The sequence below is a fragment of the Meleagris gallopavo genome, chromosome 1 (genome assembly GCF_905368555.1).
Source record: "Meleagris gallopavo chromosome 1, MGAL_WU_HG_1.1, whole genome shotgun sequence".
NCBI lineage: Eukaryota > Metazoa > Chordata > Aves > Galliformes > Phasianidae > Meleagris > Meleagris gallopavo.
The window spans coordinates 107,315,181-107,342,219 of NC_139404.1; the positions used below are offsets into that span (position 1 = coordinate 107,315,181).

The window sequence follows — 27,039 nt, forward strand, 5'->3', positions numbered from 1 at the left end:
ACCCTGAGAGGAAATTCTGCATTCCAGTTTCTGCATTCCATTCACTTACTTTGTGACTGAACTGATGCTATTTGTGGTGCTAGGCATCTTTTCTAAAACCAATTCCATTATCCTCTCTTCTGCAGCTGATGGCAGAGCCACTTCTTCTGGTGGGACTTCAGCTGCAGTGTCAGCTACACGTTCCACTGCAAACATATCATAAAAATACTGTATTAACGTGATAGCTAGAAAGAAAACCTTAAATGTAGGAATTTTCTTTTGTAATGATATGTGCATAACAAATAACTGATTGCTAATGAGTAAGCATGACTTGCAAGATACAAAAAAGGGCTACTAAATCGCAGGTCAAAGTCCAATATCTTACCTTTCCACAACCTACTACTAAGGGGCCAGTTGACTATATGCAAGGTGAAAAGGGAAGGTGATCTTCCCTTAAAGAACAGCAAGGTCCTGAAAAAAGCCCCTTCCAGGAACACACCCTATGTCAGAGAAAGGAAGGTATCTCTTCTTGAGGGAAGATGCTTCTTCTCCTGTTCCTTCCTTTGGAAAGGGTAGATAACAGCAGGACCAGGGGAGATGGTTTAATGTTGAGGGAGAGAAGATTTAGGTTAGATGTCAGGGGGAAGTTCTTTACTATGAGAGTGGTGAGGTGCTGGCACAGGCTGCCCAGAAAGGTTGTGGATACCCCATCCCTGGAGGTGCTCAGGGCCAGGTTGGATGGGGCCCTGGGCAGCCTGGTCTAGTATTAAATGGGGAGGTTGGTGGCTCTGCATGTGGCAGGGGGGTTGGAGATTCATGATCCTTGTGGTCCCTTCCAACCCGGGCCATTTTGTGATTTTGTGATTCTGTGAAAGCTGGAGTATCCTCAGCACCTCACAAGGAAGCTAGGCAGGTCTCTAATAATCACCATCCTGCATTTCTCTGGCCGTTTGCATTTTGAGAATGCAAGTAATCTAACTATAGATGTCACAACCTTTATTGCAGACCTGGAACTGACAGAAAGATAGGTTTGCACTTATCTCCTTTAGAGATGGTCCTAAAAACCTCACCCTGTCTCTGTGCTACTTTGTAGGCCTTTCTGAGAAATAAAGACACATGAAGAGGGGTATGACTTAGCATTTTCTACAGTTTTGTTTTACCTGCAGGATCTTTCTCTTCAGCAACAAGGGGTGCTTCTGTTTCTGCTTTTGCTGTTTTGATCTTCCTTCCCCGCCTGGCCTTTCTCCTTGAGTCTGTACTGGCACTGGCAGCATCACAAACCACTGGTGGATCCACAGGAGGAGCCTCTGTTACTTTCTCTGCAACAGCCTCACTTTGGCTGGTTTGGGGGGCACGTTTAGCTTGCTCCAGGTGACTCATTAAGTGCTCTGAATGGATGGAAAGAGCAAGAGTATAAAGAGTTTGCCATGAAATATACTAAGGGATAGATAGATCTGAAGCCTATTGAACAGGCCAACCTCATTTAACAATGACTCACTTCAAATTATTTCAAAAGCAGTCACAAGACCATCCTAACTAACAGCAAACAGTCTGATAAACGTTCATGTAATTACTAACATTGACTGCAATTTTTAAGAGGTCTGTTAGATGTAACCGGAAACAGGTTGTGCCCCTGATAATTTCAAGCCTAAAGAGGGTAGATTTAGGTTGGACATGAGGAAAAAGTCTTTTACAGTGAGGGTAGTGAGGCACTGGAACAGGTTGCTTAGAGATGTAGTTGATGTCCCATCCCTGGAGACTTTCAAGACGAGGCTGGATGAGGCCCTGAGCAACCTGATGTAGCTGTGGTGTCCCTGTTCATTGCAGGTGTGTTGGGCTACATATTACATTTAAAGGTCCCTTCCAACCCTAAGGATTCTATGATTCTATGATAATGGGTAAATTTTTCCAAATACCCAAGTTATTTAGCAACCCAAGTGTCCTTTTCAAAAACGATTCAAATGGTGAGAGCTCTCAAACCTTTTAAGGTGTTTTTTTTTTTTTTTTAAACTGAATAAAATAACTGCAAATGAAATGCAGAAAAAACATATTTAATTACTGTTACTATATCTGTGTCACAAACACCAGACAGACAGCATCATTAAGTGTAACCTGGGATCACTCACTGATCTTATACACTGTTTATGCAGTTCCCTGTCCTTGATATTCCTAATATTCCTGTCCTTTTCTTGATAATGATTTTCTAGATTCAATATCTCAGCTGTTTGCCCAGAGATTGCTTGCTGCCATATTAATAACATCATTTTACCTACCCCTCATCCCTACCCTCTTTGTCAAAGGAACAAAAACATAAAATCTTTATCTTACTGCATCATGGACAAGGATATAGCTTTGCAGTCTGGAAGAATGGAACTCCCCTAACACTTCTCAGTACCATCATCAATTTTTAACACTCCTTACCTGTCAAAAGCTGAGGCTCCTGGAAAGCAGATGAACACACTTTACACGTCCACTGGCTGGGCTCTGCTTCTGCAGCTCCACTGCCTTCTGGAGTGCTCACTAAATCACAAGAAGAAATACTCTAAAGCTTTGAATATGGGAAAGTAGTAAATCCTTGTAGTCTTATTCAGCTTACAGTGACTCCCTGCATACCACAAACGATGATTTAAGCAATAAGAGGCTCACAGAGGCAGCTGCTTAATTTTTGACTTCCCAGCTATATTCCACCAATGTAATCAGATGCCTGTACATGTTTAATTCAAAAGAAAATGAAGTTTGATTTATTCTCTGGGGCCACTTCGGGACGTTGCAGACATGAACACCTGAAGTCAGAAAAGAACGGTTGCAGGGGAGAACACTGGTGCTTTTGTAAAGCCCTAAGGATCTCTTTGTCACCTTCTGAAGAGCTGTGATGATCAAAGGCACAATAAAAAGAATTTTTTTGCACCATTAAAATTGGAGCTACCAGTACTCTACTGGGTGAGCTGAGGACAGAAGTAAAAAAATCATCCTTGCTCTCTCTGCAGAGCATCACAGATTAAAAACATTTGGATGAACAGATGTATGGGTGAGAATAATGAAAACCTGGTTTTGATTAGTTTCGTTAATTGGATATTCTACCAGTCTACTGTATTAGGATTTTAATTAGCCTATCAGCTGGCATACGAGAAGAAATAGAGAGGAAAATGGATCTGGAGTTAAAAACAAAGGAAAATGGTTACTTTGCGCACAGACCATTATCTTTCAGTCCTTGGATGATCTGTCTACATTTGTCAAGAGTATCTCATAAATCTAGACCAGTTCACAGATTTTTTGGTATACACGGAATATTCCACAGCGTACAAGAATCCCCCAGAAAAGGAGGATGACACTGTAATTAGATTAAGTGAACACCAGCACAGAAGATTCAAACTGTTTGACAGTAAGCAAGTCAGTCAAACTCTCTCTGCCTAATCTGTACCCCATCTGTACTGGGATGATAAACATACTTCATCCTTCTTGTTCTTTGCTCTTAAGCCAAAATAAAAGGTTCTCTGAGGCTACTACAAGCATGTTCAATGTTCTACACTACACATATCAGATCTCATCCACACTGTAATAAATACATAAAAATCACAGAATCATAGAATGGCCTGGATTGAAAAGGACCACAAGGATCATCTAGCTTCAACCCCCCTGCTACGGTGCAGGGTCACCAACCAGCAGATCAGGCTGCCCAGAGCCACATCCAGCCTGGCCTTGAATGCCTCCAGGGATGGGGCATCCACAGCCTCCTTGGGCAACTTGATGCAGTTCATCACCACCCTACGTATGAAAAACTTCCTAATATCTAACCTAAGCCTCCTCTGTCTTAGTTTAAAACCATTCCCCCTTGTCCTTTCATTATCCACCTTTGTAAACAGCCATTCTCCCTCCTGTTTATATGCTCCTTTCAAATATTGGAACTATCTCTCTAGAGCCTTCTCTTCTCCAAACTAAACAAGCCCAGTTCCCTCAACCTTTCCTCATAGGAGAGGTGCTCCAGCCCTCTGAAGATCTTAATGGCCCTCCTCTGGACCCACTCCAAGAGCTCCATGTCCTTCCTGTACTGGAGACCCCAGACCTGGACGCAGCACTCCAGATGAGGCCTCACAAGAGCCGAGTAAAGGGGGACAATCACCTCTCTCTCTCTGCTGGCCACCTCTTTTTCAATGCAGCCCAGAACCCAGTTGACTTCCAGGCTATAAGCACACACTGCTGGCTCACATCCAGCTTCTCGTCCACCAGGACCCCCAAGTCCTTCTCCATGCGGCTGCTCTCAAGGGGTTCTTCGCCCAGTCTGTATAAAGCACCTGGGATTGCCCCAAAACAAGTTCAACACTTTGCACTTGGCCTTGTTGAACCTCATTAGGTTCTCATGTGCCCACTTCTCAGTCTGAATGATTCCCAATAATTCAAAAACAGGAATTCCTTCTTCAGAGGCTATGAAAAAAAAATAAATACTATCTTGACAATTTGTATAGGAGACAAAAGACAGCAAACCTGAACAGCAAAATCCTGCATAATTAAAAAAAAAAACGTCAAACTATTAAGCAACAAGTAAGGTATTGGATCTATGTCATGAATTTGCTGTGGCTAGTAAAAATGACAATTTGCCATCTGTAAAACTGAAGTCTGTTTTTGAAAATTGTCCTTCATTCTGTGTCTCCCTTGCTCTTAGAGACCCCAGTTGTACACTGATTACCCAGGAAGAGTCATGATCTGCTTAGCTTCCCACTTTGTCAGGCTTCCAGGGTGAAGCAAAGATCTGTCAGTTTGCAATAGCTTTGCAGGTCTTAGGACCAGTATAAGATTCAAAAAAAAGGCATATTTTGTTGTGGAAACACGAAAACACTACAAGCAGTGGGAATACTTCAGGGTTCCCAAAGTATAACAGCAGCATTTTGTTTCTGTTAAAGCTGGGCTTTCAGACAGTAGAGTGAAGGATGTAGAAAGCGTTGTTCAAATTCTTCATCATTTTTTTTTCCTGGAAAAATCAGCACTCTGAACTGAAAAGCAGCTGTTTGGCCAGCTTCATATTTAGACTGTGACAGTATCCATGTAAAATGAATAGACCTCTTCTGATGAAGTTCTCTGTTACACATCTGCAACCTTCTGCTCTTCTCCTGACTATTTTTAATACTAGTAAGTAAAATTTAACCAACTTTTTCGAAGAACAGACACAGAATGCTTTCTTTTGATCCTGAACTCCATATATACTATATACCCTATATATGCTATATACTGCTATATACTCTGAGTTTACTTTTAGACATGGTGACTTTTGTTAAAAGGACTCTAACTCCATTGTTCCATTTACCAGAGATTACGTGCAGACTGCTTCATAATCAGCCTCGGGGACTGATTGTCTGTGACACCACCAGTTATGTTCTGACCTCCATATTCTTTGCCAATAATATCTGTATTGCTTACAAATTTAACTAAATTTGAGTTCATGTTCTACTCAATGCAGTCTGAACTGTTCTAGACTTCTAGCATTATTGTAACGTGGGGCTGGCCAGTGTTCCTGTTCTTTCCAAACAGCACTGTTCTTACACTCACATTCTCATGTTTTCTTCTAGATCCTGACCATTTGACAATTGCACTTTGCATAGAAAGTCTAAAGATTTTCTTTGCACCTCCCCTGACTCAGCCCATATTACCTCCAAAGTCAGATGCAGTTGTTTTCATGAAAATCATCCGGCTAAAGGAATTTTTGTCCCTTTTGTCACTTTTTAAGCTGCACATGTGCAACTGTGAAAAGGCCGAGAAAAATCTAGGCTTTCAAATACCCTCTAAATAAGTACTTGCTGAATATATAACTGTGGTAACTACGCTGAAGTGCTATACCTAGAAGATTTTTAGGTTTACACCTACCCTCTATCTCTCTTAAAACTACCGTAACTTTGCATACCTGTTGGATCAGCTACTGGTGTGCTGGATTTCTTTGTTTTTTTATGGGGGAGGACGACAGTCGAGGGCTTTGAAGAGACTTTGTTCCCTTCTTTATCACATTCCATCACTACCAAGCACATATCTATGGAGAGGAAAAACAGTTCCATTTCTTTACTTTCCAAACCCTTTGATTTTCTTGTTCTTTGCTGATGGCAGCAATTATAATCAAAAAGTCTTGCCTTATAGCAGGCCTGCAGAAAACATTACCATGCAAAATCCTAACCAGCACATTCTTGCTCCCCAATTTTATACAACGTGCCTTTCACATTCTAGGCTATATAGTGAAAGTGATGAAGTGAGAAAGCAGGACATACCTTAACAATATTTTTAAAAACCTTTCTGAATGTGAAAATACATTAATGGTTTAAACTAAAGAGGAAAAAGATGAAACCCTTCAATTAATACCACTTGGAAAAATCTTAAATTCAGAAACAAGTTAACAGGACTGATTCAGCATTCCAGACTGTGCTTACCACCAAGATCAGCTGTATTTATTAGCACTGGCCTCTCCGCAGGCCATTTGTCACCCCAAATTATACTCAGTGTAGCAATAACACCAGATGGGAGTACACCTAACTCAACAACAGAAATTGCCCTTGCAATGCTGAAGGATCACGCTTTTTAGCTAAAGAAATGCAAATATAGGAAAAAAAGAGGGGCGGAGGGATAAAAGACCTCTGGCAATTCTAATTTGGACTCTAGTAAATCTGCTGCCTTTTTTGCCAATGCACAGGCAATCAAGTGGAATGGAGGCTTACTTCTGAGCTTATGTCATTCTAGTGGGTTCCATATAAAGCTGCATAAGGTAAAAGTTTTTCAGAACTGTACAGCAGTTTTAAGCAAAACCAAAACATTTTCACTACAACTGAAAAAACATGGCTTCTTTACCAATTCTGCATATACATTTAGACATACATTGACAACTGAGCCCCTTTGCTCTCGTATCCTCAAGTGTTTTTGATGCAGCTACCAGTTCTTCAATTAAGAACTAATTATCCAGTTTGTTGAGCCTGAAGAGGCTGAATCATCAAGTAGGTCATCCTTCTGCTTTCAAAAGCTGAGATATATCATGGTGAAGAATCTGTGCTTTCTTCTTGTAAGGTAACCATGTATACAGGTTAGCCTGACTCTAAAGGCTAACACATTCAGGGTCAGAGCTAACCGATAAACAGCACTATCAGTTATAACTAGCAGTCCCTAACAGGTTTGGGTCCTTAAGAAGGAAAAAAGGCCCCCACACATACCATTGGAAATACTAGTGACCTGCTTCAGCATTGGCTTTTCCATTTTTTTGGCGTAAAAAGCCGCATACCACACTCGCAGCTCAGTTCCTGGTGGGATGTCCCGGGAGGTGGTGAAATAAATATCATTGTCATGCTGGAAGGCAGTTAAGTTTTGATGCTCATGTTCAGTGGCTGGTCGCACCATCATCATCCAGTTGCAATCATCTTCATTTGAGGTGTCAAAATGTAACAAAGGCCCATCTTTCTGGAACACCTGCCAAGCATATTATATACGCGATAACAAAAAATGCAGTTAAAAATAACTTTTATTTGCTGCTTTTGCAGTGGTTTTCATTCAAAGTACATCAGGTTCACTGAACAACCTCAAAGTTGCAACGTTTGCATCATCAATCAGTCACATCCTCAGAGGAGTAAGTCTGAGACAGGCTACCTGGGGCAGGATGGGAATAAAGAGAACCCCCATCCCAAAAAGTCTTGGTATAGCCACTAGTTTTTCACCAAATGCGAATGACTCTACAAAGGAGAACAGATTGAAACCTTAACAGCACACTGTGAAACATCCATCAGCCCCTGCATCACATTTCTAAATCTTTGCTTCTGAGTCATGTATTATTGAAAACATAAGGATGAATTAAATTTTTTACCACGGTATTTCTCCCACCAAAACTTGTCAGGAGAAAAATAAAGCAAATGCAGAACTCATTCTGCATGTTCCATAAGACTAATGAACGTACCACTGATTAAGCAAACAAGATCAAAGTGAAGGCAATGATTAAAACCCTGAAATGAACTGCCATGTGCCTGACACTTCCTGTATTCACATCCAAGTGACAGACAAGCAATCGTGTGATTGGATTATATCCTAGCTCTTATCTCCCACAGAACGCTTCTGTAGATTAAACTGTTACAGTATATGCCTAAAAAATATCCCAGTAACATTCTTTGCCCATTTTTTTCCACAGTGGCAGAAAGCATAAAACCATCATGGGTAAAGCTGATTCCCTTTTATTGCTTTTTACATGCCACATCTTACCTTTAGGGGAAAAACTGTTTCTTTTTCAAGCTCGGCAACTCTCTTGGATTCAAATGGGCCAAATTGGGTACGTTTCACTAGCTGAGTCAAAGCAAATACTCCTTCAGTCCCGTCTTCCAATTGTCTTATCTCCAAATTAGAAGGGAGAGATGATCTAAGAATTGAATAAAGAACTGAGTCATATATGGGACAAAAGTGCAGGAATCCAGGGAAGAACGATGTCAGAATTCGCTCCTCCACTCTCCAGTGACAGAAAACTGTCTCCTGTCAAAATAACTTTATTTCTATGAGAATTCATAAACAGAAGAGAAAAACTAACAGCAGTGGAGGAGGGCCAGATCAGCAGTTACTTAAGAGCACTCCACCCATCTAAGTCCAGGGACTCAATAGGCTGAGTCTGTGGGTGGAAGGGATGGTCCAGCACCAAATTGAAGCTACTCGGTCTCATCTTTAAAATATCGTGGCATTAGGAAAGGTCCCTGATGATTAGAGAAAAACAAATGTTGCACTCATCTACAGGAAAGAGTCAAAATGAACTATAGGTTGGTTTGCCCTGCTTCAGGCCTTGGGAAAACTGTGGAGCAAGACTTTCTGTGAGGTATTTATGGGCACACGAGGAACAGGAAACAGTCACACCTGATACAGTCATTGCCACAGAGGTTTGTGGATGAGGGAAGGGCAGTGAATACAATTTCCCTTGACTTTAGGAGGGCTTTCAACAGTCTCTCTGACTACACTGCTATATGCACATTGGGATGCCTTTGTCAGACACCAAGTACAACCCTGGTTTTTCAACTCTGTGCTAATGGGTCAAAATCTAATTGGGCAGGCTGACTTCTCTATAAGGGCTGACAATGCCTCATCTACTTTCCTGTCTACATGAAGAGAAATACAAAAAGATTACAATCTTAGTGATAAGCAAATGAACTGAAAAAAAAAAAAAAAGAAAGAAAAGAAAAGCTTTTGGTTTTAATAAAAGAATTATACAGTAGTAGAGTTTGTGAAGTTCAGGAGATATTTCTTAACACTCTTTTTTTTCTAACCATATAGGAACAATTTTATACAATTGTTTACAATTGTATAAAACAATTACAATTTTCAGCAGAACAGAGGAAAACAACTACCATGTGGTTACACAAATAGACTGGGTTTTAAGACATCCATATCCAGGTTTGTGGTTAAACTTGCCCTCAACCTCAGACAAATCACTCTCTCAGCTACTGCTCCCCAGATGTAAAATAAATTTCATCTTGTTTCAATTACATTTCTTGTTTCCGTTTCTTATCCTACCTGTTTTCGGCTGTAAACTCTTCAAGGATATATATATTTTTTCCTGTAATATGGTCATTTTTAAGCTCTGCTTTCAAATCCACTCTCCAGCAGCCAGCACTTCCACTAGAGAACTAGGGAATACCTACGCATCTGCTAAACGCAGCTGAAAACCAGGGCACACATCACATTCACAAACGCTCTCAGCTGGAACATCTGGACATTACTACAGTCCTTCACCATACGAATAAACAAGAGTATTAAATCACAAGGCAATAAAAACACACCCCACCATAAAAGGTAAAAAATAACAGTTTAGCTTGTCACTGAATTTTTTTGGGATGGGTTGGAGACTTACTGCACTGGCCACTTTCTGTGCATTAGAAAAGCACCTCCATCACCAGTTTTTACTATTCCTAACAAGAAGCATATAAAGATACACAAACTCCCTTCCCTTTTTGGATTTGTACTACATCTTCATTATAGCTGTTTTTTCTCATTTTACACCTTTTAATGAATTTTGCTTACAATGCCAAAAGTAAAAATAATGTGCTACTTCAGTGCTATTTTCTTCTAATGACACTTAGTCTACTTGTTTCTTTTAGCAAGCATGGCTGTTTCTGTTGCGCTGTTGTAGATTTCCTGACAGGAGCATTATCCACAACCATTTGTCAAGAGTCACAATAATGAGAACAACTTGTTTTGCTTCTCCATGGAGGAGTTACAGAGATAATATCACGCAGAAAGATACAACCATTCACAGCACAGGGAAATCTACGTACGCTTGTCTGAAGCCAGCATGTTGCATTTGAGGAGAGAAAGGAGCTGCAGATCTGTGACCAAGGCAAAAGTCACCCCCCCATCTGGAGCTATCTGATTTTTTGCCAGAAACTTAAGCAAAGAAGCCAAATCCCGATGAACAGCGAGTTATTTTTTGGCTTTGATTCAGAAGAGCAATTAAGTGCATGCATCAGTTTTCTATTTAATAAAGGCTGTGTCCTTTTCACAGACTAGGGCTTCGCTTCTCAGCTGTCAGTGAAACAGCGATAATACCCAATAAAGAGCAAACACGACTTAAAGAACTAACGTGAGCATCAGTTAATCAGCACTAACACAAATGCTCCTTACCTGGCCCTGCTCAATACAAAGGAATCTTTGACTGTCACCACCGGGCCCAGCTCAGGGCACTCTGAATCATGGTACTGCCCACAGTCCTCGCACCCTGCAAGGAAGCAGACAGCAAACAGAGTTCATGGAAAATACTGCTGTAGAACACCTGCCTCTTTCTCAAGAGTCAAGTACAAGATCTATCACAAACTAAAATACATCTAAGGGTTTTTGGAAACAGCTTGGACAGTGCAGTCCTTTTAGAAATCAGAGACACAAACCCCATCCCTGGGCACAAATAGGGGATCTTGTGCATGACATGAGGGCAGAGCAGGAGCCAAACTCAGCCTAGAGCCACAGCTGATGCAGTCACACTCCTCAGGTATGGTGTGGGCAGCAGCCAGTACTGAGTTAGCAGTGCCTGGGGACAGCTTCTGGTATCTTCCTAAACAAGTCAGCTAAGCAATGCATTCAAACTACTTCTTAACTCACTTTCAGATCACTAAGTTAAGTGTTAGCGTAAGTATAAATTACCAGAGCTGAAAGGCCCCTACAAAATAATTTTCAGAGTAGGATAATTTGAAACTTTCTAATATAAGCCAGCTTAGCAGGATTTCAAATGCATTCACATTGTTTCGCTGTGAAAAACAGCAGTCAAACTGCCCTGCCTGGTCAGCAGCTGACGCAGCATAAGAGATCATCACAGACAGGTTATCCTCTCAGAGCTCCACACTCACAAGGGCAAGTCAGTTAACCCCAGTAAGGCTGCAAAACAGAGGGCGCCTACACTTTGTTTGCAATAAGAACAAGAAATAAAGCAGTTTTGTTCCAGGTGCTAAAAATGCTCTGCGTTCTTGACTGGAAACCTCTCCCTGCAAGTTCATCTCAGTGAACTAACAATATCTGCGGGGTTCCTGCAGCTTCTGATGTCCTTGGAACCAAATCACGAAATAACCATTTTTTCCCATCAGTGCCTTTTCCAGCTGAATGAATTTCCCAGCCCAGTTTGCTGTACAGCACCAGACAGATGGATCAGAGGGAAGGACAAGTGGTGAGGTGTTACTCACACACTGCCATCAAACCTCAAGCCTACAGCCAAGCCACCTCCCCCTCCCCTAAGGTGCAATTTAACATACCACCACTCCTCCACGTTTGACATGTATCAAATTCAATCACTTGTAGTTCACATCGCACTTGATATAATCTGGGTTAAATATAAATTTCCAACACCAACCAGGGTGGAGGAGCCAGGGAGGATTGTGTAAAACAGAAGTGCTGAAAGGAATTAGATTATCACCCGCAAAGGCTGTCACCACCAATGAGACCTGGAAGAAATTGCCAGAATGACAGCTTCTCAAACTGGCTTTGCTGCCAAAGGAAACAAAACACTTACTTCTCTATTCCTCTTATCTTTTGACTACATTTAAGCACCCTCTACTTCTACAAAAATAGCTGCTCTATAGGCTCAGCAAGCATTGTCCCAAACTACATGTAGAAATAAATTATATGTGGTTCTCACTGCATCGTGGATGAATAATCAAAGCAGAGGGAATATGAGACCAACAGTGTGTGGCACAGTTCTCAAAATCTAAGAGATGCCTTACAGCAGCCATCCCCAAAGCTGGAGGTACACTCTCCGTATGTGACACCCTCAAGACATTACAGCCACAGGAAAAATACACAATTAAGCTAAACCAAGCATTTTGCATAAATGGCAAAATACCCTGCAGGGTGTATATGCACAGACTTTTATGAAAATATTCCAAAACTCTCCTATGTCTATGAAATAGATACTCAGTGATGTTAACCATGGGAATGCACAATGTCATTTACAACAACTCACTTTTTGGGAACTTACGCAGTCCCCATATTCCATGGTAAAATCTTAGAATACAAGAAGGCTTGAGAAATTCTGTGATTGTAACTTTCACTGGAAGAGGAAAAAAGGCTGCGTGCCACCTTCCATCTGCAATAGGGAATGACATCACATCCCCATCCTTATTGGTACCCACTAGGGTGGGTTATAGGAACTCTAGTAAATCTGTGGTAGCAGGAAAATCTTTCCCATACAGTTGCCATAAGGCTGACGTGCAGCTGTAGTGCCATCAAGAGCAAAAGACTGTGGATGAATACTATCAAGGACATAGGCTCTGTTCTGCTCTTCCCAGATCAGATCCCCAGTATCCGAGTCCACAAGTAAGTGGACAAGTAAGCATTTACTTCTTTCCAAGTGTGTGAAATGCTGGCTTAGCCACGGAGGCACAAGAAAACAGTGTACAGCATGAGCAAGACCTGCCAGGTTGGGCAGCACATCTCACATGGGGTTTGTTTTGAAAGAACAAGTCTGCAGACTCCTCCCATAGAGGTGCAGATGTTTAACTCAGGCTAGAGATCTGAGATCCACATGGAGCAACCTCTGGCTGCTAAAGCCAGCAGAACAAGGACAGGACATAGACTAGTCCCTGGCAAGCTCTGGGCCTTCAGCCACACTTATTTCAGCAACGAAGAAGCTGTTGTGCTAAGTCACATCTACAGAGCTCTTTGCTTGTTTGTTGCCAATGAAAATAGGAATATGGGTATGCTTAAAATTAGCAACCTTCTCTCTACTCCTCCACAAGCTGTTTCAGCTTCCTTTACATAAATACTTTTCTAAATAAAAACTGAGTCTGTTTTGGTCTTGAATTTCCAAAGTCCTGCACAGACAAATCACATAAGGAGAAGTAAATAATCTTCTTTTTAATACTTACAAACAAACACAGTCTCATCACTGCCATCTTCAGCCATCTTTTAAACCTGCCGAAACACAACAGGTGATGTTAGTTCTGCCTGAGTTTTACTTTCAACATACTATTGAAACATCCCTTTACGGAGTGATGATGCTGACTGACGCAGAGCATATCCAAATATATACTACTGGCCCCTGCAGGGGTACAAATGGAAAGTTAAACAAAAATCTCAGTTGCTAAAAATGCCCCAGTAACTGCTGTATTACAGCAGGTGTACAGTCTAGAACAAGAATGTATAGAGAATGAGGCTGCAGAAACAGTAGGGATGTTGGTCGAGAAGAAACAGGAGAGAGTAAGAGCTTGAACCTGTGAGAGGGTGGATAAGAGGAAACAAGACCAAAAACAAACCAAGGCAGCAGAGACTCACAGGTGCTGTGGTGCAGGGATTCTGCTGTCAATTATCTGGGCAGCAGCCCAAGGAGGGCTCTGGCCAGGGGTTTGCTGTAAGGCTGTGTTCCCCATAAAGCTTTCCCAAAGCCTACAGCAGCACAGCCCTTCCTAACAACTGCCTGCTGGTAAGTGGCGGGGACTGCTTCTGAGGCACAAGTCTACCCTGGCTATGGCTTCTGGGAACTAAACACACCTAACAAAACATTTAAGCAGAAGCAGCAATCCAGGGAAATTCCTAAAACTTCTTTTTCTGAAAGTGTTGTACACAATGAATTGGAAACCCAAAGTAAACGAGAGCAAAACAGGGTGAATCACAGACTGAAGGCAAACATGGCTTGCTTTGCTTTCTAACTTTTGCTTTGTGGATGGTCTGTGCTATTTCAAGAGGTGCACGCCTAGTTATTATTATGTAGTTTGTGCCCTGACAAGACTCACCCTAAGCACAACTAAGTTAACAAATCCTCTCTTCAGACAATGGTTTCGATACACAGGGGACAGAGTGCAGCAGCAGATCAGCACTGCTGCTGTGCAAGCTGCTCTTCAGAGGCACTTGTCCTTTCGTCCTCTCTGTCACGCTTCCCAAGCAGCAGATTGACGACTTTCAGCATCATTGAGGTAGCAAAGTCGATCTTGTTCTGGTAGCCATAGACTGAGAACAGCAATAAAGGGGAGGAGGAATCTTAAGAGAATAGATACTGGTCAAGGTGACGGAGAGAAACTGTAAGGGTCACTCAACACTCAGCTGACTAGGCACTGTATGTCAGTTATCTGTGTTAGCTTAATTTTCATTTTTGGAGCCAGAACATGCATTTTCCACACCGCAGCATTTCAGATTCATCATCCACGGTTCCTGTGACCTGCTAGGCTTTGAAAAAGGCAGGAAAGAAAAACGTGTATCAGACGTATCCCTCCCTCTTCACATGGGGCATTCAAGGCCAGGCTGGATGTAGCTCTGTGCAGCCTGGTCTGGTGGTTGGAAACCCTGCACAGAGTAGGGGGGCTGCAAGTAGATGATCTTTGTGGTCCTTTTCAACCCAGGCCATTCTATGATTCTGTGACTGCCTTGTGTCTCGCTCTGTGCCTTGCCACCAGTTCCTGAGGGGCTGTCCATCTCTCCTCTCTTCCTACTTCACGAAGAGCATAAGAAAGGGCAGATCGAACACCGAAGACAGACTTTGGGGCTTTTAATTTTCATCTGCTCCTGTTCAGGGCCACATCTCATTATTTTTTTCCATGTATTTGTGTCAGAAAAATACTCCACTAAGCCACTGCACATAATTACATTCCCGTTTCGCAGCGACAATCCAAGCTTCTGGGGAAACTCCAGAATTTTACATAAACCGACAGCACGGTTAAGCCAACAACAGCGCGAAAACAGGATTTTCTGCCCGCACAAGCCAGCGCAGCGGTGCCTGAGGGGGCCGCAGCACGCAGGCGGGCGGCGCTGCCCGCCACGCGCAGGCCGAAGCTCACCGGCTTTCCCTCACGGCGCACCCCGACCCTCGGCACACCAAAGCACCGCGTGCCCGCTTGGTGCGGGGCAGCCCCTCCGCCCCCCACGCGGCGGGGCGGCCGTTACGAAGCGCGCGGCGCCGCCCATCCCGCTCGGCACCCCGCCCCGCCGAGGCCGGAGCCCGGCGGCGTAGCGAGCGCTGCCGCCGGCGGTACCGAGGGGCACCGGGGGGTCCCGAAGCCTCGAGGGGCGAGAGGAGAGGCGGCCGGGCCGAGTTTAAGCGCGGCGCCGACGGCGTGGCGCGGCGGGCGGCGGGAAGCGACCGCCCGGAGCCCGACGGGCGGCGGGGCCCGGGATCCGGGAGCGGCTCCGCCGGGTTTTGCCTCGGACCCGCCTCGCCCCCCTTCCTACCGCCCTCCCTCCGCGCGGCGCGGCGCGGCCCTGTAACAAAGAACAGGCGGCATGGAGAAGGCGGCGGCGGAGGAGGAGGAGGCGGCGGGGCCGCCCTCCCGCACCGGGAGCCCTCGCCGCCGCCGCCCCCGGCCCGGCCCGGCCCCGCGAGCCCCGGGAAGCAGAGGGACGGCGGCACTGGGGGAAGAAGGGAAGGACGGGGAGCGGAGCGCCGAGGGGGGAGATCCGCGAGGACGGGGCGCGGGGGGAGGCGCGGGGAGCCGGCGTTACCTGCCCTGGGAATGGCCCGAGCCGGATCGGATCCGGACTCCGGGTTCCGATCCGCTCCGGAAACCACGCGCCAGCGGAAGCCGCGCCGTGCGCGGAGCGTGCCGGGAGGCGTAGTCCGCCGCCGCCGCGGGGAGCGAGGGCGGCCGTCGGTAGCGGGACGGGGCGGCGCGCGGACGCTGACCCTGACGGGAGGCCGTCGGGGCGGGAGCCGTGTCCGGCTTGGCGTGCGCGAGGCCCGCTCCTGCCGGCAGCCGCTGCCATGCAGATCGGCGCTTCCGTAGCCCGGCCCTGCGCCCTGCCCGCCGCGCCGCCGGCGGTCCCAGGGCGGGGAACGGGCTCAGGTAGGGAGCTCGCAACCTGGGAACTCGAAGAGAAGGGAAAGCGGGCTTCGGGGAGTCCAGGGAACCCTTCTTTTTAGCAGTGAGTCAGGCGAGGGGAGTCTGAGCGTGGCTAGCGGGCACGGTGGGCTGGTGGCTGTGCTGGATCTTTTCCAGCCTTAATGATTGTGCGATTCTGGTCACAGCGCAGAAATTAAACCACTCAAGATGAAAGCAGAAGATAAAATAAAGAAAGCCTGCTGGGAGAGCAGTAGGGGATTTCAGCTAAGCAATAAACGCGAGGTAAACATGGGCAAACAGGGCCACGTTCGTGAATGAGAGCAGAAAGCTGCCTAGAGTGGCTGGCTGGATATGTAGGACAGCACACAGCACAGAGACAGCGGGTGTTTATTGAATGTACAGCAGTAGCATTTCTTTTAAAAATCCATACATTTTTTAGTGATGTAATAAATCTGTACATCATAGGCTTTGTAACTGTACCAACTTCATTTTTTACACACGCGCAAAATAAAGCAAAAAAAGCACAGCAGAAGAAACGACTGTCACAGTTGTGTACCAGAAAACAAAAATGTTACCCCACCTGGAATATCAGAGCATACTGCATTCGTGGGAAATACAAAGCTACAGGATTGGAAAAACACCTCACATCCATCCTTCCCAGTTACCTCCACACCATGCCAGCACCTTGCATAGTAGCAGTTTGGATATCCTGAATAAAGTGACACTATTCACCCTCAGCTTCGAGTAATCACCCTGGTGATGTAGTTAACTTTGAATTGTTTGTCACGGAGGCTGTGCTCAGTGAGATGCTGAAGCACATGCTAACTTGAAACACAGGAATAAATCCACTTATGTCCTGCAGAGGTCAGAGCAGGAGGTTCGTTGTTCCCTCTCACAGCAGGAATGCCTTAGCCTAGAGCCTGCTGTGCTTCATCTGTACCATGATAAGCAGTTAGCTCTAACTTCAGCTCTAAATTAAATTGCTGCAATAGAATAAAAAGAAATAGACTCCTACCTTGTATAGAGCTCTTGTGCCTTGTAACGCCTAGAATTACCAGAACTAAGAGATGTTAAAACAAGGTTTTTGTTTCCCTTTACAAATTTGACAGCATTTTATGTAGTCATTGCTACTTTCTCCTAAGGAATTTCATGTACAAAGAACACCAAAGCATTACATGATGCTTCAGAAAGGAAAAAAAGGAAGCTGTCACAGCATAGCTCTTATGAAATATCGTATCTATACTGCTGTACAAAAGATCTAGAAACACAAAAGTATAAGGAAAGGGGCAAAAAGGAAGAAAGATTTCACAAATTGTTTCCAAGCTGTTGTTCTGAGGTAATTAACTTGGAAGGCAGAAAACATGAAGTTTTCTGTGTAACACCATGCTGAGATTTGTTCTGTTCTTCAAATGCATGGTTATTAAAGTCATGAAGACTGCAAAGAGTAGAGCTAAATGATTCTCTCTGACATCCTTCACACAACTGCATGGGACATGATAGTGCCCAAGAGTGCAAGGTGCAACATTATCACTGCCAGCTCACAGATCCTCCCCTCCCTGCATGGAACAGAAGCTCAGCTCCTTCTGATAGTCAGCACCCAACTGGCACAGCTGCTAAGAGGAAAAAAAAAAAACCCACTGCTCAGATCTGATCTTAAAAGGCAAAAGTCATCTAGGAAGGGAAAATATTTCATGGGCCCTTAAGGTTGCCACCACTGAGGAATGCAGCTGTCCCTTGGGTTTGGTAGTTCAGCTTATTTTTGCAAGGCAGTACAAAGTATTTGTAGAAAGAGGTGAGGAACAACCAGCCACATGTAGAGGTCACACATCAAACCAAACACTATTTATTTTCCTGAGGAATGAAGGCAATTAAAGACCAAGATTCCCTCTTAACACAAGTTGCCTTGCTTTCCTCATCTTAATGGTTAATTCTCTTAATATAGGCAAGCCCAAACCTTCACACAATTTGCAGTATGTTTTTTTATATATAAATATATATATATATATTGCAGTTCCCACCATCAAGACATGGGTTTAGGCAATAACCAAGACCTTAAGAAGGATCAACCGAAAAAGAAACCAACCCAAAACTTCAGGATCTATCTTTTCTTCAAAATAACACACAAGCAAACCCTTCTCCTGCGGTCAGCACATTATTCAGTGTTATTTCCACCACATTCTACAGTAAATGATAAAACTTCTATAAGTTAAATCCCACTTCAGTAATGCGAACAGATCTCAAGTAGTGTTACGTGCTCCCTCTGCACTCAGCGTACAGAGATGATGCTACCTATGGAGCTCAGTCTCGCTTTGATTTCTTGAATTTGTGGTTAGATTTTTTCCTTCAGTAAACAAAATTGACCATGTAGAACACTAGAGGGATCTCTCCTCCTCCCCTGCCCCATCATGCAAAGATGTCCTCTGCATGGAAAAATTACATGTCGAGGGAATAGAGATTCAGTGTTTTGAATGCTTGGATCACGAGTCACTGTAGTACAAATGAAGAGTTCTATTTTGTGTTAAACTAACAATAAACACAAGTGCTCAAGCACATTCAGGCAGGACAAACCCATATTACTGAACTGGGATTTTTAAGCACATTACAGCTCCAGGACAGTCATTTGTAACAAATTTCCAAAACATAAAACATACAAATACCTTCAAATGTTTTCATAATAAGCAGCATGCTTAGAGGTACAGCTGTTTGATAGGCTGGACTGCTGTACTACAGTGATTTTTTACATACAAGTGTAATATTTTTAAACTATAGACTCAGTTAAAAGATTTTGACATTTCCTTTATTTACTAATCTGTTGGTAAAAAAAACAACCAACAAGCATCTAGATTTTCTTTGTAGAAGAATTTACCATGGAATCTGAAGTCTATGTGAAGTTTCAAAACGTGTTCCTGTTCCTCAGTGACTTTCTATTTTTGAAGAAAAGTTGAAGACCAAAATATCTGCAAAAGCCTTGTATCTCTTTTAAGGGGTGAGGTGTGGGGGTGTGTATCACTGTTGGCAAAGCAACACAAACCCATCATTCATTCATGTCAGTAGCTCTAATGGAATGGATGTTTTCCTTGGCTAAAGAAATCAGGCTTGGTCCTTTGTCCTCAGGAGGAATGTACAGGAAGGCAAACTACAAGGTGGCACCTGTAAAATCCTGCCTTCTGCTCTTTTCAGCAGCTAAAACAAGAACTATGCCTTTACTTTCACCAGTTTTTCTTTCTAATTTAATGAGGAAAATAAATCAGAAAACTCAACCAACCACTCAGCATGCAACAACACTGGTGGAGCTAGAAACTGAAAGACTGAGGGAATTGCGATCATTGTTTTAAAAAGCTCTCTTCACAACTGCATTTTCTAAGATCTCAGTAAGTATTTGGCAAGTAAAATAAGCTGTCTAATGAAAAGCTTATATAGGGTTAAATATGCTCTATTCAAGACTTATTGCTCCTAGCTTTGCATTTGATATGATGGTATATATATATGCTTGTCTAACAAGTACTTGGGAGAAGGAAGTAGAGCCCCTACTACAGGTTTTTGTATTAGCAGCAACAGCTTCTCACACGGGGAAGAAAAGCTACAGAGGAGAAGTTGTAAATGTTTGCAAGTAGACTCAAGTAAATTCTTTAAAAAGTTCTGTTTCTCAGAGTATAACTTACATACAGAACATTACATAATATGGTAGTATAAGTATTTGCATAATTTATTGATTTATGGCTAATATAAAAGGCCTCTCTCCACCTACACGGACTGAGCAGCGCTTATAGCAGGCGACAGTTATTACAGTAGGCTCTCTTAATCAGCGGTTTAGCTCTGTTTCTGAAAACTTACCCGTTTTCAAATCACAACACAAAGTGGGTCTGGGTCTCTTTTCCCTTTCAGCCTGACCAGAAACACGAGCTGAGACTTGCATTGCTACTGCTCCATGCCTCAGCATGGAAGCACAGTGGTATCTCCCCTCCTGACAGTGGTTCAATCATAGAGCAGGTACGGTTCTTCAGTTCTCAGCTCCCTGCTCCACTCCCTGCTCTCCCTCACCTTGTACAACACCACCACACAGTTCTCCGAAAGCTGTCATGATGCAAGTAGAGCTGCTTGTATTCAGAGGAGCACCTTCACAGTAATCAGAGAGAAAGCCGTTCTGGAAAAATAAACAGAAAATACAATCCTTCTGTTCCTCCTGCACCACTGTATTAGCGAGCATCATGTTATGCAAGTCATCAGCTGTATTTGTGTTCTCTGGTACTGCTCTGTAAACAACTGATGTGCAAGTATCCCATCAGAGAGCGTTCATTCAGCCTTACACAAAAGGTTCTGCCGAAGCACCATTCAGTTTGCTCTTGCTTTTGTTCTTGGAAAGCAGCTTTCTGTTAAGAATACGCGAAAGTGTGCCTCCCTTCTTGCGCGTTTCCTCTGACAGGGGCTGCTGCAGGTAGATGAGATCGTTGTGTGACTGACTCATTCCTGGATCCTTCTGATGGTGTCGACGACGGAAAAAGAGCTTTGCACTCTTTCTCAAAATCCCACCTGCGAAAGCAAAGAGCAGAGGCAAAGGCACTTGAGACAAACCAGACTGCTTTCTTCTAGACTGCAGCTTCAGCTATAACTGCATCTCTGCTGAAGAAAGCCTTCGTCTCAGCACTTCGAGCTTAAGCACCACTCTCATAACTAATTAAACTATGTTAGAAAGCTAAGGAAGTGGTGAATTCAGAGCCACAGTGTTGATGATCTGTAACTGAGAGGATGCAAGGGCACGAGGCCCGTGCTGGAATGAAGGGATTTTGGATACTGGTAAAGGTGAGCAGTCACTATGCTTTCAGGCACTCACACACACACTACATGCTGCTCAATCCACCTTCCCCCACCACTGACCCAGCTCTTTCCCAAGCAAACACCACTGAGAAACTCAGGCTTCATGAAGTTATGCATTTTTCTGCTTCTCCTCGTTCCATGCAAGTATCATGCAAACTGAATCACTTCGATTCATGACAGACCATGGTCGTACTAGATCTATGCATGTGTCCATGCTCTTACAGTTAGCAGAAGAGTTGAGAAGAGCTCACACGCATTGCTAGAGGAGCACTAAAGAAGTTTTTTTTCCTCCCGTTCTCTCTGAAATGATGCAGTTGAAAAGGAAGGAAAGCTACTATGCAACTATGAGGAATTAAATGTTAATCCTCCGATTCCAACTTTGAATTCACACATCTTGTGGAAGTCACCTTCCTTCTACTTTGTTTCTAATGCTCTTCTGAAAGCTACAATAGTGTTCACACGTACACATGCACAGCTCTTAGCGTGGGTTGTACGCTGGATTCTCAAATGTCAAACAGGCATATTCCAGACTTCCAGTGCAATAAAAGTACAAAGTATTTTATTAAAAAAAAGAGAGAGGAAGAAATGTACTCTCTGTAGTTTCAGCAATCAATGGAGTTGAAAAGAAAGGATTAGCCCATTATATACAAAGTGAAGGAGGCATTTTGACATGGAGAATCCTGTTGGTGCCTGAAGTCAGTAGTTGTATGTCAGCCCACATGCAGCAGGCTCAAACAGTCAGACTGCCCATCTTCTACTTGAATTCGGCAGCTTCACCTAGAGCAGCAATCATCTGCTGGTATAAGACACTGTTGGAAATAACAATTCACCTCAAGCATATTAAAAATAGTATTATGTCTGCTTCCAATAAGCTCAGAAATTTGCCCAAATCCCTTCTGTGGCAAATTAGTCCAGATTCTTTTATATACCCTTCCTCTTCATTCCACATCAAACTTAGCTGCCATTGCCTTGGCTGCATATCTTCTCACCATGGACTCATGTTGGCAACACAAGACACCAATGGTCTTCCCTCTTTGCAAGCCCTAGTTGGTTTTGCAACCAGCATTCTGCCAGCTCCCACCTTCCATTTTCCCCCGCGCTGTGTGCCTGAGGCACAAGGAAGGCTGCCTGCTCTTGGTACAACAGCCCAATGTCAAAATAGCAAGAGTTCAGTGCAGAACTGGGCAACGCTGCTGTGGCAGTGACACAAGCCAGTTTGAACAAAGGAAGACCCAGGTAGCAAGCCAGCAGAGGGAGCCTTCTGGCAGTCAGACAGGTACATGAGGATAATCATCTTCCTGGCTAAGCTTCCACAACTTGTTTATGCACAACCATCAGCTTTCCTTACTCTTCCTCTGTTCAACTATCAGATCCTGTCACTGCACAGTCTCAGCTTTGCTTCTCCTCCCGTTGTAAACAGATACAAAAAGCAACGTGCAGACCAATTCTTGCATGTGACTGTGCAACAGCAAGGATTATGTCACTGCCATCTAAGGACTGGGCACAGGCTGCGTGTCATTTTGCACAGCAACAGCTGCAGAATAGGCAGTTCAGGGCAGCCCTGTTTCATGCAGCCAGAAGCTGCTCTGTTCAGACTGGAACAGTTACAGACACGTGCTCAGCATTATTACTTTTTTATTTTAAGGACTGAGCGCTCAGCATCTGGGAAGATACTCTAGCACATTCTGTCTTGCTGCGGCCAAGACATGGCTCACCGGGCACAATGGGATTGATGCAGGAGTCAGCTGAAAGCAACTGGAACACACAGACTTGAATCTTGTCTGCTCTCCCATCACCCTCTGCCAATTGATCATTTTGGCAAGGCAGCACCACTTCAAGCTGTTGTCAACAGCATAAAAGAAACAGTGTTTTGCCCCCTGATACTGACAGTTGTTAATATGCAGAGGCTGGGGAGGTTGCTGAGGCACTGCTGCTGTGCGGCTTTTGTTTTAGCCCTCAGCTGCTCTGCCCAGCAGCGTTGGCAGCTGCAGCTGAAGCTGTGCCAGCAGGAGGAGCAGGACAAAGGAGCTTATCCGTAAACAGCTATTTTGTCCTATCCATTCAGACTGATTTCCCATCCTGAGGAACAGAACCAAACCAAGAATGCTGCAACAAAACCTGTGCTGGTGGCCTACGACAACTTGTTGCAGCTGAAAAAAAAAATGCAAGCTGCACTTCCCTGAGAACAGCACAGCCTCATCAACAGCAGCAGCCCCCAAGGTGAAAGCTCCTTGTGTTTTCAGAGGTACCGAGATTACTGATAGCTGGAAGCTTGTATCACCTCCACTGCTACCCACTGGTCTCCAGCCAGGTGGGTGCATGCTGCTTGATAGTGGCTCCAGCTCTGTGGAGGCATGCACCCCTGCTAGGAAGGCAGGCTACAGGGCAAATCACAAACTCAGTGATGCTTGTGCTGTTTACATGCTTACTTCTTGAGTTCAACAAGATCCATACGCCAAACTCGGCCCCCAACCAGGAGATAAGCAGAGAGCACCTCAAGAATGCTGTACAGACTGGCTGGTCTTCACAGGCTCCCAAGGGCCAGCTCAGGCTTTTCTAACAGGCTGGTAGGGCTAGGGTCACTTCTGAATCTCTTTTTTTTAATTGAAAGACGATTTCCTTCCACATCTACAAGGACATGAATAGAGACTGCTTCTTTCCATTCCTTCCTAACTCCAAAACAGTTTTTAATCGAGGTGTCTGTGAAGTACTTGTAGCTTTAGGAGTTCAGCTAGAAAGGAAATCTACATATCTGTAAGCAGCAGTTTTTAAAATAAGTATTCTGTGTATGCATATCCAGTTATGAGGTCACACATGGGTTTGCATGAGCAGATGTTCAACGGGAATGGGCATGATGGAGAGAGAGCAGGAGCACACAGCACCCCTCCAAGCCTTCCTTGAAGCCTGTTCTGCATGACCCACTTAGACAGCACATCCACCAGTGGAATGATTTGTCTGGGCAGACAAAGCTGCTAAGGCATCTGAGCACAGGAAGGCAGTTTGGAGGAGGAAAGAAATGGATGAGGGAAGAAAACAGGTGCCAAACTACATTTTGCTCTGATTTTTACAATGAGCACACCATTGTAAAGCTACGCTTTCTTTAAAAGATAAGACAAAAGCAACTTACTGTGTAGGTAATTAATTCTGGTTGGCACAGTGGTCCTCTTAGTTTATAAAAGGGAACGGGTAAGAAACAGGAAGTCAGAAAAGTGAAAAACAAAGGTATTCAAGAGTAGAAATCATAGTGAAAGACAATGCCAACTTTAAGACATTTATACCATTCAGGAAGGTTTTTAAAGCAGAAAAGTGGGTGTTTTTTGTGTTTTTGTTTTTGTTGCTGTTCTTGTTTTTGAAAGGGAAAGGGAATTATTTTTGACAAAAAAATAAATTGAAGTATTCAAAGCTAACCAAGGGAAAGGAGGTAGAAAAGTTTTCCTATCTCACTCCATTGAACTTACTCAGCTGTGAGCAGAGGTTCAAGACTTCCACAGAGAGATTTGTGTATAAGGGATTTTAGACAGTCTTAGAAAACATTTTTAAAGCTGAGACAACTGTCTCAATATTAGAGGCAATTTGTCCTTTCTAGCAGTCCTGCCCTACACTGTGCAAAGAGAACTTTCAGAAGCCTGACCTCTCTGCAACACACTGCACATGGAAAAGCAAAAGTAAACAACAGTTCACCTACAAGCTTCCACTTGCTTGATTTAGAGTAAAACATTAAAGAGTCCAGAGGTTTTGCAGAATCTCAAAGCTCCCTAAACTCTCCAGGCTCCAAACAAGTCAAATCACTTAGCACTTAATCACCTAAATCCATTCCAAACTGTCTAATGCCTGACCATCTGGGCCAAACTGATGGTTGCTGTGCCATCCTGAACTATCAGATGGAACAACAGACTTGTGAAAAGACCGGAAGACATCAAGCCTTGGTGAAGAGGTCTAGTGCATAGCTATGTGAGGTGCATTAGAATCATAGAATCACTGAGGTTGGAAAAGACCTCTAAGATCACCCAGTCCAACCATCAGCCCACCCCCCACCATGCCCACCAACCATGGGCCCCATTGCCATGTTCACACGGCTCTTAAACACCTCCACGGATGGTGACCCCACCACCTCCCTGGGCAGCCTCACAGTAATACAGTAATGTACTAAGGTTTTGTAGTCTGCCACTTTATACTGTCTCTGAGTAAGTGTAGAAGTCTCTAGGTAAGAAATGCACAGAAAAGAATAAAGTAGAAGAGGGATGGAGATGGGTGAGAAATACAACAGTTTTTCCAACTTCAACATGCATCCCATGTAACTGGTGTGCCACCTGTTCAGGGCACAGGTGGGTGACCACTGCACTGGATTTTCTTCCAGACTTCCTAACAGCCACCTCACAGTCATAAACCAGCACAACAGCCTCAGAGGTTATTGGGTTTATAAAGGAAACACAAAGAATCCTACAGCATTTTCAAGCTGAGGCTATCCAGGCGTGTAACCACATAAAGCAAAATGATCTGATCCTTCATTTGCTTTATCCTCTCAGATATGAGTTGGGCTTAATCATCTGCCTTTCAACTTCTAAGGGCGAGTCCTTCCATTTGCTGATGGAGAAGAGTGTAAGAGAGCCTGCCATGTCTCTGAGAGCCAGAGAACTGGACTCTCTGTAGCTTTTAGCAAGACAGCTTTCACCAACACCACAATTACACAGAGTTTAAGGAGAAAAAACAGTACCAGAAGATAAACTACTATACACTGTTGCATGACACCGCCAATGATGTATAGACCACAGTTATTTCCCAGAGGAGAGGTAAGGATCACATACCTTTAGACTTTTTCACACTCCCAGTTTCTGAAACACTTAATGAACTCCCAGACGTTTCTTCACAGCTCTGGTCTAAGAGTGTGTTGGAGTTCCACTGCTGGCTGCCATTCTCCAAAGCCCAAGCGTTATGGGCACTTTGCTGTGGGTCAGTATCAGGTACTGTTTCTGAAGCACCTGATGATAGTTTTTCATCAGAAGTGACTTTTGCAATCACCTCCTCTCCAGTAGGAGGTGGATCTGCTTCTTTGTGGGAACTGTCCATGGCTGCAGCATAGTCCATCATCAATGCAGCTTCACTGTCCTGAGATAAAGAGGTCTGCCCAACAGGGGAAAAAAAAAAAAAAAGAAAAAAAAAAAAGAGACAATGCTGACACAAGCCACTCTGATAGAAAACAAACAAACAAAAAAACCAAAAAACAAAAACAAAACAAGCCTCCCTGCTTGTTTTTTTCTTCTTACGCTTTTATTTGCACTACTCAGGGCAATCAAGAAAACCATCATGAGGCTCCCTAAGCTCCACTAAGGAAGAGGAGCATATAGCCAAGATCTAAGAAGAACTGATCATCACCATCTAGTTGTCCTGTTAAAGCCAAGAGACTGGAAAAAAAATACTTAAGTATTTAATACTTAAATACTACACAGTACAGCAATGACAAGGCTCAGTGGCTCAACTTTCTCTCAGAGCTCATTAGGAAACCTGTGCAGAACAGCAAGACCACAGCAAACATCCACAGAGCAGCTTGCAGGGAAAGGATTGCAGGCAGGGACCAAGAGTCAGATGGAGGCTATGGATAATGAAAGCCTGGAAGAGTGCTGTATACCAAGTGAGAAGCAGTCTTCTGTTTCCCTTACTCTAGAATAAAGCCTAGAGGGAGGGCTTTTCCAAAGAGTTTTATTTAAGCAACTTTGACATGTAGAAAAATCACTGATTTTATTTGTGTGCACATTTCCTCCATCAGCAGAAACAGAGAAAGACTAATTTTTGTCCTTACCGTGGCTAATTTTCCCAAATGCCTAACCATCTCACTCCTGGCCAAGGATACAATGCATTTTTAGATAGATTTCAAATCTAAGTGTAAAAAAATAACCCACTCTCCAGTAAACCCATCCTGATTTGGTTCAACTTGAAATAGTTATTGAATCAGGCAGACCTAGGTCCTGCAGAGACTGACAAGCAGGACACTACGGAATGCACATTCACATCA

General features: G+C 43.8%; 2 protein-coding genes across 3 annotated transcripts in view; both read right to left on the minus strand.

The window, feature by feature from the left end:
- PRDM15 (PR/SET domain 15) overlaps positions 1-13,359 on the minus strand; it is a 32,095-nt gene extending 18,736 nt beyond the window's left edge. For both annotated transcript variants that reach the window (XM_085208966.1, XM_085208956.1), the window contains exons 1-8: positions 13,314-13,359; positions 10,588-10,681; positions 8,191-8,344; positions 7,158-7,410; positions 5,873-5,995; positions 2,401-2,499; positions 1,140-1,367; positions 50-185 (exon numbers count right to left, since the gene is read on the minus strand). In XM_085208966.1, coding sequence (XP_085065092.1) covers positions 50-185; positions 1,140-1,367; positions 2,401-2,499; positions 5,873-5,995; positions 7,158-7,410; positions 8,191-8,344; positions 10,588-10,681; positions 13,314-13,350 — 1,124 coding nt within the window. In that variant the 5' untranslated portion in view covers positions 13,351-13,359. The remainder of the gene's footprint in view (positions 1-49; positions 186-1,139; positions 1,368-2,400; positions 2,500-5,872; positions 5,996-7,157; positions 7,411-8,190; positions 8,345-10,587; positions 10,682-13,313) is intronic.
- Positions 13,360-16,582: 3,223 nt separating this feature from the next.
- Positions 16,583-27,039, minus strand: part of C2CD2 (C2 calcium dependent domain containing 2) — a 37,341-nt gene continuing 26,884 nt past the window's right edge. The window contains exons 13-14 of the mRNA XM_085208976.1: positions 25,835-26,150; positions 16,583-20,744 (exon numbers count right to left, since the gene is read on the minus strand). Coding sequence (XP_085065102.1) covers positions 20,518-20,744; positions 25,835-26,150 — 543 coding nt within the window. The 3' untranslated portion in view covers positions 16,583-20,517. The remainder of the gene's footprint in view (positions 20,745-25,834; positions 26,151-27,039) is intronic.